Source organism: Magnolia sinica, chromosome 19 (genome assembly GCF_029962835.1).
Source record: "Magnolia sinica isolate HGM2019 chromosome 19, MsV1, whole genome shotgun sequence".
In the NCBI taxonomy this organism is placed as follows: Eukaryota; Viridiplantae; Streptophyta; class Magnoliopsida; order Magnoliales; family Magnoliaceae; genus Magnolia; species Magnolia sinica.
In genome coordinates this window covers 64880439-64895164 of record NC_080591.1, presented here as the reverse complement: position 1 = coordinate 64895164, position 14726 = coordinate 64880439, and the positions used below count along the sequence as shown (strand labels likewise).

Genomic DNA, 14726 nt, shown 5'->3' with positions numbered 1-14726 from the left:
TTGCCTTTTGGAAGAAGTAAGTCCAAGGTCGATGCAATCGAAATGCTGATGCAATCGATAATTCCAGCATTTCTTCATTTTGTTGCTGGACAGTATGGACGTGTATTCAATGCAATCATGAGTCCAAACAACTATTCGGAATAAATAAGAATGGCCCAACGAGTCTAGATCAACTATCCAGTTTAAATAAGGCTAGGCCAACTTCCTAACACATTCATAAGTTTGGACAACTATCTAGAACAAATAAGAATGGACTAACTGTCCAATATAAACAAAGAGTCTTAGCTAATTGTTCAAAGTAAACAAGCCTAGTATAATCATAAGTCTGAGCCAAGGATAGAATATCCCCTAGTCCAAACAAGTTCGAACTAATTGTCCGGTGCATAAACGAGTCCAGGCCAACTACTTGGTACATAAACAAGTTGGGCCAACTGTCGTGAATAAATATTAGTCACATCACACATCTTGGTAAGGAGAGCTCTTGAAACAAAGAAGTTGCTAAGTTGTCAAAGGAGGAGGTGGAGAAGGGGAGAGCATTTGTCACACAGCAAGAGGCAAACCGATCAAATACTTCCAACCAGACATCAAAAAATAAATAAATAGGAAGGGCTTCAATCACACATGAAAGAAACTTCAAATCCAGTAACACATGAACCGGATCACCAAAAACTTCAGCCGATCAACAAAGGAGCTTCAAATCTAGCAATGCATGAACCGGATCACCTAAAACTTCAGCCGATCAACAAAGGGGCTTCAAATCCAGCAACACATGAACCAGATCACCAAAAACTTCAGCCGATCAACAAAGGGGCTTCAAATCCTGCAACAAATAATTCAAAATTCTAAAAATTCCAACCGCAAGCTACCCCACTCACAAATTACAACATATCGGTGAGGAAAAGGCCTCGTTACTCTCAAAACAGAAAAAAAGAATGAAAAAGAAAGAATGAAGGGTGAAGGGAAAAGGGTTAATTAGAAGCTATTGTTGTGTAGGAAAGGAAAAAGGGAAAGAAGAAAGAAAGTAAGATTATGAAGGGAAACACTGCTTGTTGAGAAAGATTAGAAGAATAAAATTAAGAGGAAGAAGAAGAAGAGGAAAAAGAAGGAAAGAAAGAAAAAAGAAAAAGAAAAAGGAAGGAAAGAGGGGAACCACTAAAGATTTAGCAAGGGAAACACAAAAAAATACCTAAAAATCTGCTTTAATAAAAAAAATAGTATACCCTAGCTAAAACAACAAAAAAAAATCTGCTTCAACAGAAAAAATCCAGCAAACCTTAGCCAAGTCAACATAAAAACCTGCTTCAATAGGAAAAATCCAACAAACGCTTGGCAAGACAACCAAAAAAAATTTCTTTAACAAAAAAAATAAAATAAAATACAATTCCAGCAACCCTAACCAAGGTAATGCCAAAATTTGGTCCAACAAGAAAAATCCAGCAAACCCTAGGGGCCTGTTTGGTTTTCTAATTACAACAGTAAATGGCTATAAATGGGCCATGGTTATTTACTCTTGTAATTATGTGGTCACATTACTTAAATTTGATTGCAATGATGATTTTCCTACATTGTTTGTTTCACCCAGAGATCACAGTAAAATTGTAGTTTTATAATGTGAAAATGTATGATTACATTTTATTTTACCTCCTTCCTTTACAAGTGTATTTGACTCTCAATTTATGAGCCATAGTTCCCATTTAAAGAAACACCTTCAAATGATAATGATGGCTCATTTACTTTGCATTTCGTAAGAAATTGGAAAATCAAAACAGGCCCCTAGTCAAGACAACACAAAAATCAGCAAGTCCTTCGTAAAAATCTTCAAAAAAAGAAAAAAAGGAAAAAGAAAAAAGAAAAGAAGAAGAATTGGAGAAAATAAGGAAAAAGAAGAAAAATAAAAAAAGAAGAAATCCATGGAACACGTAGGCTCTAATACCATGTTAAAGACTACATTGTGCTAATTTTGAGGGCTTATGAGAAGCTACAATGAGAAGAGAGAGAGAGAGAGAGAGAGAGAGAGAGAGAGAGAGAGAGAGAGAGAGAGATGCCTAGGGTCTATTAAACTCCAACCCTCTACTATTATTTATAATAGTAAAAACGTGAATGGGGCGTATGGCCCTTATTACATGGACTTGGGCCCAGCGAGCCTTATTCAACTATCAACCTTTCAACACTCCCTCTCAAGGTAGAACATCCTAATGAGGCCCAACTTGGAATAATGGCTAAGATAATCAAACCTAAGAAAGAAAGAATTCTTCTTTAACATTTATAATAATAAAAGAAAAGGTAAAATTGCATATATGCCCTTATATAAAGGGAAAAAATAAAGGAAGGCTAAATGAAAAATAAGGAAAGCATGAAATAATGTTTCTAGGCTGTAAAATTATGGGCAAAGGTCCATAATATATAAAACTAAGGTGTGTGTACTTTTGGGCCCAATCATAGGTCCACACACACATACACCTACACTCCCCCTCAAGCTGAGGCGTGGATATCAATTATGCTCAGCTCGCGAAGAACACGTCGTCTAGCTTCCACTGTAAGAATCTTTGTGAGGATATCTACTAACTGCTCGGAGGACGGAACAAAAGGAGTTGCAACAACACCTGCAGCAACCTTCTTATGAATAAAGTGACAATCAACTATAATATTTTTGTGCCCCCCATGAAAAACTTAATTAGAAGCTATGTGAATGGCAATTTGATTATCACAATACATAAGCACAAGAGTCTTCACTGGAAATCTCAATTTAGAAAAAAACTTTTCAACCACATAATTTCACATATCACATTCGCCATAGCACGATACTTGGCATCAACACTATACCGTGTCATAACTGTCTACTTATTTGTCTTCCAAGTAACTAAATTATCATAGAAAAGTACAATAGCCTGACGTGAAGTAACAATCATTTGGAGAACTTGCCCAATTTGCATCAGAGTATCCTTTAATATTGAGTTTATCATGATAGTTAAATAAGATGCCACATTCAGGAGATGATTTGATGTAGTGTAAGATACAACGAACTACCCAAGGTGGTCAGAATGGGAGCATGCATGAATTGATTAACCAAACTCATAGCATGAGATAGATTTGGATAAGTAATCGTTAACTATGTTAATCTCCCAACAAAGCGTTGGTACATGTGATGATAATCAAGAAGCTCCCCTTAAGCTTCTTATTAACTTCCAATGGAGAATTAATAGGTTTGACACTAAGATTAGTAGTTGAAGTCAACAAGTCAAGGGCATATCTGTTTTTTTAATAGATAAAAATATGCCCTTTTTGAAACGCGAGACTTCAATTCTAAGAAAATATTTTAGCAGTCCCAATTCTTTGATATCAAACACCTTGCTCATATATAATTTCAATTTAGAAATGCCATTAGCATGATCATCTGTAATAAGAATATCATTCACATAGACACTCACAATAATGGTCCTCTTCACATGCCTTTTTGACAAACATAGAATGAATACGAGAAAAACCTATATGAATGTAGGGATCATGCATGAATTGACTAACAAACTCACAATGTGAGATAGATCTGGATAAGTAATTGTCCAATATATTAATCACCCAATGAAGCATTGGTACATGCGAGGATTATTAAGAAGATTTCCATCATCTACCTTGAGCTTCTTATTGACTCCCAATGGAGAATAAATAAGTTTGACACCAAGATTATCAGTTGAAGTCAACAAATCAAGGGCATATTTTCATTGAGACAAAACTATACCCTTTTTTTTTGGAAGAAAGAGACTTCAATTTAAAAGAAATATTTTAGTGGTCCTAAGTCTTTGATATCAAACACCTTGTTCATATATAATTTTAACTCGAAAATGCCATCAGCATCATCACCTGTAATAAGAATATCGTTCACATAAACACTCACAATATTGGTCATCTTCACCTGCCTCTTGACAAACATAAAATAATCAGAATGAATACAAGAAAATACAATACGAATAAAGGCTTCGCTGAATTATCAAATCAAGCTTGAGGAGCCTGCTTTAAACCATTTATCGCATTCTTCACATGATATACCTTTTGCTCCTCCTCCTTCCGAGTAAATCTAGGAGGAGGAAGCATATCGATCTCCTCAGTCAAATCACCATTAAAAATTGCATTTTTAATATCCAGTTGTAGGGGCGAATACAAATTGACAGCAAGAGAAATAATAACCCAAACAAAGTTTATCTTAGCAACAAGAGCAAAAGTCTTAGAATAATCCTCAAAGCAAAGGTCTCAGAGCAACAAGAGCAAAGGTCTCATAGCAAAGTGTATACACCTAATGACGACCGAAGGGATTCTTCCCAATAGGTAACACAACCATCTCCCATGTATGATTCTTTTCAAGAGCCACCATCTTATCTTCTCTTTCATTGCTTATTGTCACAGAGGAGAAATAAAAGCCTCTTTAAGATTTTTAAGAATGGTGGAAGAAGAGCACTCGAGTATAAAAACAAAGGACTTGTGCCTGGGAGATAGAATGATAGGAAACAAGCCCTTGAATATGATGAGAGGTGCATTGTCTTCTTGGTTTTCTAACAACAAGAAGTCCATGGAAGGCGTCTAAATTAAGGACAAAGGTCCATGACATATAAGACCCAGGTGTATGTACCTATGGGTCCAATCATAGATCCACATGCACATACATACACCCACAAGAAAAAAAATGGAATCCCAAGTTTTGTTCTTAGACACTTGAAAAATTATGATGATTAGGGATTTCCTTCCTCAAGAATTGAACTATAAACGGGTTAGATTCAAGTCAGATATTGCAATATCCATATCTGATATACGACTTGGATGTGACAGATATGGATTTGGATATTATCGGAATAAGTCAGATATAAATTGGAGATGGATATTATCCAGGGAAATTGGATAGTTGGGTAATTGGATATCCAACTAAAATTTAATTAAAAACTAAAAAAATTTAAATAACCAATAAAATTAGCAAAGATTTGTGAAAATAGAAAGAAAAAGCAATATTTTCACTATCAATACCAAATGAATTAGTAAAAAAATAATTATTTTGATAACATACTTACTGAATATCAAGCTATACCAACTTTGACAAATGATAAAGTCAATTATCATCAGTCACCATGTCAACCTCATTGATATCAATATTAGTAAAGACCATAGAATTTATGTGAGGGTTTCTACCCAAAAATTCCTACCAATTTTTTATTTTCCAAGAAAAAGTGTTGACTTACGGTATTTATGAAAGCATTTCTTTGAATGTATGGATAGGATGTGAAAGACTTGTTTGCCCTTATGTTGAGAATGGAGAGAGACTGTGGCTGAGTATATTCAGTTCATACCAAACCCAAAAGGCACCCCCACATCTACTCAACTGCGCTCGGTACTAATGGGGTTACTTTCGCAAACGGAGAGCCACATGGGTGGAATTTCATGAGATCCACCCCATCCATCACATACATTGCCTAATGTTAACTATGGAACCCAAAAATCATGATGATCCAATACTCAAGTGGGCTACACCGTAGGGAATAGTCGGAATGGACACCTACCATTAGTTTTTATGTAGGGCCTATGTGGTGTTTATATGCCATCCAATCCATTCGTCTAATGTGCCTCATCATGATGAAAGCATTAGTGAAAAATCACAGTAATCCAAAACTCAAGTGGGCCATACCACATTAATTTAAAAGTGTTAGGTATAATTTTATGGGGTGGCCCACTTGAATGTTGAATCAGCCTGACTTTTAGGACTAAGGCCAAACTAAGTGTTGTGTACTAGATGGATGGTGTGGATTTCATACCCGTTATATTGTTTACCCCAAATTAGTGGAAGTCGTCCATACAAAACCCGAAAGGCACGCCCCTCTCCCACCTGTGTTGGACGTTTGCACCATGTGGTGTTTAAGCTCCTTCATGGACAACATCCGGTAAAAGCATTAGACTGTTTGCTGATCTGGTGGTCCACATCATTTGAATCAATAGACAACCAATGATCTAGCTCAACGTACATGTATGGCCATTCAATGAGTGGATCCTGTGTTTGCTTGTTTGTTTTTCCATTTTTTATTTTTATTTTTATTTTTATTTTTTATTTTACTAGGATCACTTGATTACTGAGATGATGATATTGATCATCCAATTTTCCCTTTAAAAATGGACCACACCTTTTAACCATCCATTTAATATCCATTATTTTTCCTTTAGGCATGTTTCGTCAGTGTGAATTTAGATATTTGATCCATCCACAATGGTGCCTACAATTTGAACAGTTTGGATAGCTGAGCATCAATGTCGAATGTGAGGTAGAAGAGTCACCACCATGTTTTAGATGGTCTAAAACTAACCATAGTAAAAGTAAATAAATAAATATTTGACCTATAGTTGACATTAAATTCACATCCCATGAACAAGATTGTCCCACTGGTCTGATTTTTTGGCCACCACACATCCATGTTTGGTAAGTTACATTGCAACTAACATCCATTGTTATGTAGTTTTAGACCAGAGTGCATGGTCGCACCTGCCATTATGGCACTTGTGGAGCTTTTGATTCCTTACTTCATAACTATTCGAGATGCTAAATTTGTCTATGACTTCATTTGGAATGTTTTTATGGATGCTTGTGATCATGTAGATTGTAGACCTATTTGTATTGTGGCAATATGATGGCTACAAATCAAAATAGCTTTTTTCATCAGTCTGCAGAATCAAATGCCGCTTTTACCAACGTGACTCTACACTCAGGATAGGTAAAAAGAACACAATTATCAAGGGATTCTTTCATGTTTTTAAGGTTTTCTTGAAAGACAATAAATAAAGGAAATAAAGAATCCTTTAACACTATGATGACTTGGTATTACTACGTGCATATTTTTGGGAAATAGACGGTTGATCAATTTTTTATTTTGTCTGATTATGTTTATTTTTCAGATTTTATTTTTCAATTTTTTAAGAAAATCAGAAAAAATCTTACGAATAGTATATACGATTTGCGATTTAATATGATTCAACACTATTAGAATTTGTGATTCAATAACGATTTTGACAACATTGCTTGTCCAACGGAGAGTTAAAGTTTGTTTAAGGTGGATCTAAATGATTTTCATAGCATAGACCTTGGTTTGAACTTTTATATTCTTTTTTATAGAAGTTGTGGTTATCTCATTCAATTGATCACTTATGTACTTGTTGTTATGAAATGTGAGAACATATCTTTTGCCATTCAATTCTTTTGAAAAGATCTGGCTTGTTATCTGTATCTTCATTCAAGTGTTGAATTAGTTAGTTTTTTCTCTTTGCTGTAGCACAAGAAGCTCGTGGCAGTATTGATTTTCCATTTGTAGTGCGAGCATTGGATGAGGGTGATAGCCTATTGAGCTCCCTATCTTCAAAAGGTATGTATTTTTTGTTTTTTGTTTTTGTGTTTTGGAAGGTGAGATAGTTGGAAGCGGATTATGTCCTGCCCTCGCCTGGACGATAATTTGTCTAGGCAGGGCTCTGTGGGGCCCAACATGATGTATGCGTTTTATCTACACCGTCCATCCATTTCTCAAAATCATTTTAGAATGTGAACCTAAAAATGAGGAAAATCCACGCCTTAAGTGGTCCACATAGTGGGGATTGAATTACCACCATTAAAAACTTCTTGTGAGCGGCGAAAGTTTTGGATCAATATGATATTTGTGTTTTCCCTTCATCCAAGCCTATATGACGTTATGAACAGGTTAGATGGCAAATAAACATCATGGTGGCCCCTATGAAAGTTTTAACGGTGAGTTTCATTATCGTCGCCGCTTCCTGTGGTGCAGTCCACTTTAGCATCGGACCCGCCTAATTTTTAGACTCATACCCGAAAATGATATGAAAAAATGGATGGACTGTGGGTAAAGCGCATACATCACAGTGGGCCCCACAAAGCCTTTGCTTGGATGCATTAAGCATTTAATGTGTCTAGGCAGGGGCAGGACACAATCCGCTTCCGAGATAGTTAGGGTTTTTAAAAGGTGTGTATTGTGTAAATATTTGGTCACCTTGCTTTCTTTTCTTTGTTGTCCATACTCTGTAGTCCTAGTTTTATTTTATGGTTCACCATTCATTTTAGTTGCATTATATGGTGTTAGTTTTTACTAGCCAATTTGTGTTAACTGGATACTACAAAATTGGGGGTGTTGAATCCATATATGATAGTCAACATTATGGTTTCAACTATTTTTGTTGCCCCACACCCTTGGTATGTCCTTGTAACCAATGTTTTCATATCATTATCAATATATGTGTTGCACCCTTGGGATACAAAAACATATCGGTTATTGCACGAGAAATATCGGATGTATCACATAATATACCACTGTTTTTGGGAAATATGGGGAAACATTGGGTAATTGGTCGGATTTTTTAAATGAAACTATAGGGATTGTTAAAAAGACATCAATACACACTTAGAAATCAAAACATCAGAAAAACAAGTGCACATAATAGGATTCTTTTATATAGGGTCCTAATCTATACGTTGTGTGACTGAATTGATGCAAATATGTTCAAAGTAAAATTCATAATGTAAGAAGACGTATGAAAACACAAGTAATACATTGAAAAGCAAAAGAAGAATTAGAAAACTAAAAATATACTTGTGAATGATGTGCGGATGTGGCTCACACCCACATAGAGCTACGTGGTGGCTCGAAATCATCATCTCCCTTTCAACAGGGCTAGGCATAATATCGCTGCTCTACAAACCGACAATATTGTGCACAAGTCATAGTAGAATGATATCAGTGAAGATACTCTATGACATAACGTTGGCACTCATCCTTGCCAAATTGGACCAGTATACTTATCTGTGAATAATGCGTAATCGTCATAGTTTTTGGCTAATATGGATATGGGGTGGGTGCATATGAAGCTTCTGCATAGCTGTACTCTTGCTCATAGCCATATTATGGATATCCTTACTCGTATGCGAAAGTGAATGTCTGCCTATAGTCGAACAACTGTGTGCTGATATTGCTGGAGTTGCTTCACTCATTCACCATGTCTATAGTCGCCATATGATCTAGATCCATGCGTCTATGGCACAGAACTAGAGCTACCCTACTCTATCTGTGATCAATATCTATACCGTCTCTATGGCACACAATTAGAGCTACTCTGCTTTATCCGTGATTAGCATCCATGATTCACTATGGCATAGAGTTATAGCTACCTTGCTATATCCTTAGCCCAGAACTAGAGCCACCATGCTTATCATGAATACTTGTGGACTTCATGTACCGTGTTAATAGCTCCTCAAAATCAGTAAGCTTTTTGGTCCGCTTCTCCTTTTGTAGACACCAATGCTCATATGCCTCATTATAGACAAGGCGGGGATGTTGTTCTCCTAGACAAGAACCATGGTCTTCGTCTTGGGTGGCGTGATCAAAATCCCTCTTCCCAGTGAACGGGCTAAAAGGCCTTTGAGATTGACTCCTAGCATGCATCTGACTCTGACTTGTAGGTTGAGTCTCGTTGTTGCTGCCACCATCCCCATTGCCATCATCACCAACCTCATCATCATCATCATCGTCGTCGTCGTTACCATCATCACTAGACCTGTCACTTCCATCGCTCTGAGTATATGATAAGGTGTGGCCACCATGTGTCTCATGTGACAACGACTGTTGCGAGTTGCCTTTTGAATTCCTCGTCAATGGATCAAAAGTTTCAAGAGGAGATCTAGCTTCCTGTATATGAGTGTCAACATCGATGCTTTTGACATTGTCTCCTCCATTACATGCGGCTCTGGTCACCCATCTAATGTATCCAAGTCATCTGAGTTAACCTACTAGTAAAGGGGGTCCTTTTTATCATTGTCAACATATGCATGCTGACCAATCATCATCAAGTCCAGCTGGTCCTTTGCTTTTCTTCTTCCTTCTGAACGTAGCAACCTTACTCGTAGCTTCATGTTGTAATGGCGATAGACTAGCTTTTGAATCTTTTCGTAACCCAATTGGTTGCGCTTTTTGGTGTGAATAAGAGAGAAGGTGCTCCAACTTTTGTACAATGAAGAGGACACCCTCTATGCGAGCACATGGACAGCGAGTTGCTGTAATGTCTCACAATCGCTTTCATACATGACCCACCATTCGCCTATGAAATTGATTATTTTTTTCCTTAGTTCCACATGTAGTATTAAAATATGAATACTAGCTTTTAGTTTTAAGAGCTAACTAATGCAACAACTCACATGGCATCATCTCCAACCTTGACAATTGCGCAGCCTCACACCCAAACATATCATTTGCATTGCAAAATTGAATAAGCTATTGATGGCATTTAACATTAATTGTGAGTATAAAGGTTTTGAGGAACTTAGAGAAGAGCTAGGCGCGGAACATGTTTAGCTCATTACTAAAGTTGTCTTTCCTTGGAATGTTGGGGAATAACTTCTTATATACTGCGTGTACTGCCATCTTCAAGCCATTATCATTGAAGAGTCTATGTTCGTAGTGGTATTTGAGATTCATGAAATATGTTGAAACCCAACACGGTGTATATATTCACATATCAGTACAAGAAAAGAACCATATGTACTAAAGCATATGGAAAATTAATATAACTTATATAATTACTTTCCGGCCTGATGAAGTGCCCAAGTGTCCTTTTCCAGCGGCCATCAATTATTGCATGCACCCATTTATATGCATTGAGGGCTTTTCCTTTGATGTTTCTTTCATTAACTGCATGGACTCATATAAGGAACTCATTGACAGATGTCTCATCATCCATGGTCCTTAGCACTATATGTAAGGACTCCAAAATACCTACCACAATGCGCATGCAGTCCTGGAAGGAGCTGCTCAAAACAAGTTCTTGATCCTTCAAGCTACTCTCTTGCGACCCTTATTCCAGTCTATACTCTCTAGAGTTAGAGAGCTCTCTCAGCCCCTACCTGTGTTTTAGGAGGCTGCCCAGGGCAATGTAATTTATGGTGAACCGCATTGCCCTAAGCCGCATTATATCCCCATCACACCTCCCGCACATCTCAGATAGTGACCAGTTGTAGTTGTATTTGAAAATTGTAATTGACCAGGCATCAATAATCGCAACCTTTGTTGAAGGCCTATACCTTATCACCTCCAACATAAGATCTATGCAATGGTTGTGTATGGGGTCCAATACAAGTGATACTTCTTCGTTAACTCCTTCCCCATCTTCACAAATGTTCTCCCATTGTCTGTGATGAACTACACAATGTTCTTCTTCGTAACATCCTTCATGACATCATGTAAGCGTACGAACTGTTTCGGTGCAAATTTGCTACACGCTATCATGTGGGGCCAACTTAGGATCTCCTCGCACATGTGGGCTGAAATTTGACTCCATTGTATACCAATGCAAATGCTTGCAACATGTTGATTATATTCGATGATTTCTTGGTATTATTTTTTTTTTCCCAGTTAGCAAGGCAACATTTTGCATTGCCAATAAATGATTTGGTTAATGAAGGATAGGACATAATAAAGTGCAAAAACTTAGAGAGGGAGGGAGGGTTGGATCAATGTCCTTTGTACTGAACCCAAACAAACGTCAGTTGAAACTAAACTGTAAGTGGCTTTCAGAGCCCTCTTATTACAAATATGCCTTTACGAGGCACTTGCATGTGCTGCAGGCTTTCCCTGCCACATCCTCAAACCTAGGAAGATGGAGTGTAGTGCTTCTGTTTGCTTCTCTCCCTTGGAATCCTCAATCATGTTAACATTGGGAAAATCCCCTGTTAAACAATGGAGCACCATGTTCTTGTTGCTAGAGAGGTGTAGTAAACTATCCAAATGCCCACCAAAATTCTTACTGTTTAATTGATGCACAGGAATAATGGTTGTATTCCTTAGGACAGATGACTTAGTGCTTCCTAGGGCCCAAATATCGAGAGCTCTCACTGAATCTTATGGTCTCGCAGAACCGTCACACCCTTTTCCCAACTGGAAATACTCCCATTCATGACTTCAGTTATGGACAAGATTTAATGTATCAGTTATCGAACTAATACATACCTGTATCGCCCATAAATGGTACAGGGGTATCAGCCCCTGAAACAGCCTGATGCGGGGTGATATGTCGCATTGTCGGTGGTGAGTGATACGTTGTAACCGAACAATTTCTATCCTTGTTGACCGATGTACCACTCCATACGTTTAACTGTATTTTGTTTATTCACTTGGAGCTTGGATGCTCATGGAGATATTTCCTTCTGTTAAGTCAAAGATTGTTTCTATCAAATGATTATCTTTTTCTTTGTTAATTATTTGATCTTTGAATAACCGTTATCTTGAGGATAGCCAACAAAAAAAAAAAAAAAAGTCTGATGAGAAACTCTTTCTTGGAGTTTCCAAAACAAAAGGAGCATTGTGGTCACCGCATTTGTTCCTACCGTCTTGTTCATCTGATTGGTTGAATCTTCGGATGATGCCTTTTGTGGATTCTGTTCTCATTCGTGGCCCCCTGCATTAGTTTTATTTGCTGAAGCTGTTTCTTGCATATGACTGCTCTAAATTGCAAATGATGCAAAGTCAATTGACTGCTGCCTGCATATTCCTTTCCACCAAGTTTGTCAGAGCCTACTTTCCTACAGTTAAGATATGAAAATGTATTTCCCTGGCCATTGCCTTTTTTTTTTTTTTTGGGTCATAAAAAGAGACGGGGCATTATGCCATTTTGCGCTTAAAATCTTTTCTCACTGTAATCATCATCATAGCTTTGTCCTATCTATTTGAGGTCAGTTTTACAGACTCTATTCCACCAATTAATTCTAAGTCTTTATCCCCGGAACGTGAATGGGCCTCATCCCTTCTAATGACCTCTACTGTGGTCTTTCAGGTCTTCCTTTTATCCTCCTTTTAAGCTCATGAAACTTAATCTTTTTATGCCCTTTAGGTAAACTTGCATCAAGGTATTATGTAACAGCATCGGTCAGTAGGATATGGGCCGTAGTGGCAGGTACTGCCCTGTAATGGCTTTTTTTTTTGGTAAAGTTCTTTTAAAAAATAAAAAATAAAAAATCCAAGGATAACAATATGTATTCTTTTTTTTTTTTGGACATGTATTTCATGGTGTAACAGGCCATTCTTTTGGTAAGAATGTTGTTTGTTTACGATGTCAGGTTGACCGTATCACCACGTCAATGAAAAAATGGAAAATATTCTTCTTCCTTTCACCCCACCTTGGAAGAGCAATCCCAAAAGTAACTTAGGATCCAGAACAAATGGAAAAGACGAAAAGTGAATAAAAGAAGGCAGTCCAAAGGCAATGATCAAGGGATTAAAGTATTCTGATCTGGATACTTTTGGGGCATCCCCAAATCCAAGGTGTGCCCATTGGATGAATGGTTTGGATTAGTGAACCATGCCTTTCTATTCGAATTCAGTGTGCCATTGAGGATGCGAATTACTTTATTTAAGAGGTTGATAGTTTCAGAGGTAAATGTGGGAACAGAACATGAGGACAATTGCCACATTTTTCATCTAAACTGTGGTGATTGTTGTTCAGACCTGGAACCTCCAATTCCTCGGCCAAAGACGTCTTCGAGAACTGCTCAGAGGTTGATTGCTCAAGGAATGGGACGGAAGCTATCAACAACGACATTTGGCTCAAATGAGTTGAAGAAACAAGAGGAAGCAAGAAGGAACCGCATTCATACACGGCAAATCATGAGGGATGAAGCCTGGGGTCCTGATGATCCACCCGGGTCTTCTTCTGATATTTGACCCACTGCATTGAAGCGGCCTTTATCATGCATGATTTTATAGATATAGTTAAAAAATGTATACTTGTACGTATTGACTCATTTCTGTTTGGATGTTCCATTTGATTGAGTGCTTTTTTTTTTTACACTGGTTTGGTTCATTTCACCACATACTTGCCAATGCTACGGATGTTGATATATCCACAGGAATGTTTGTTAGATGGGCTGTACTATTATAACTATGTAGCCCTAAGATCTGACCACTATCACCATGTAGATGGGCCACAGATATTTTAAATTTTTTTTTTTTTTTGAAACGCCAAGTGTTAAATCTTGACCATCCATCTTATTCATGCAAGCAATCATTATGGGTAAACATCATCCATTTTGTGTTATGGGAATGCATTGGGAAAAAATAGCTTATGCCCAGTATCCAAATGGCCCCTGACCATGTGGCTGTTTGGATAACTTGTAATTTTCTATTTATTGATCTAGGTTCATGTTATTTGCAAAAATCTATAGAGTCAGGACACATCCATACTTGTCCGAATGGTTCATAGTCAGGGGTGGTAATGGGTGGCCTGGCCTGCCCAACCCTGCTTTTGGTTGGGTTCGGATCCACTAGCTAAATGGCCCGATCAGGCCAGCCTGACGGACCTTTCATTTATATTTGTTATATCTTACAAACATGCGATTTGAAACATAGGTTAGGCAACCATCCAACTTGAATCTAGACCATTGATTTCTTTCCTTTAAAATGCCTATTTGTTTGTGCACGTGTGACCCACTTGATCAGCAAATAGATTAGGAGCATTCATGTAGAAAATGGGGATTCTATCAATTTCCGGCAGGTCAGGTCAGGTCAGGTCAGGTTGGGTCGGGCCCAGGGCCAGCCACTAATTTTTGTGGCCTGGGGCTTTGGCGTCATCACCCCTTTTGGTAGGGATGGCGATGTCGACTCAATCAATTGAAAATAGGGGGGGATGACTCACCGGCCGAGTCATGACTCCATGCA

The 14726-nt window shown here is 37.7% G+C and overlaps 1 protein-coding gene across 2 annotated transcripts in view; it reads left to right on the top strand.

Moving 5' to 3' along the window:
• The window catches only part of LOC131234430 (uncharacterized), a 67739-nt gene extending 53720 nt beyond the window's left edge, over positions 1-14019 (top strand). For both annotated transcript variants that reach the window (XM_058231292.1, XM_058231293.1), the window contains exons 5-6: positions 7296-7385; positions 13516-14019. In XM_058231292.1, coding sequence (XP_058087275.1) covers positions 7296-7385; positions 13516-13733 — 308 coding nt within the window. In that variant the 3' untranslated portion in view covers positions 13734-14019. The remainder of the gene's footprint in view (positions 1-7295; positions 7386-13515) is intronic.
• The last annotated feature ends 707 nt before the right edge of the window (positions 14020-14726 follow it).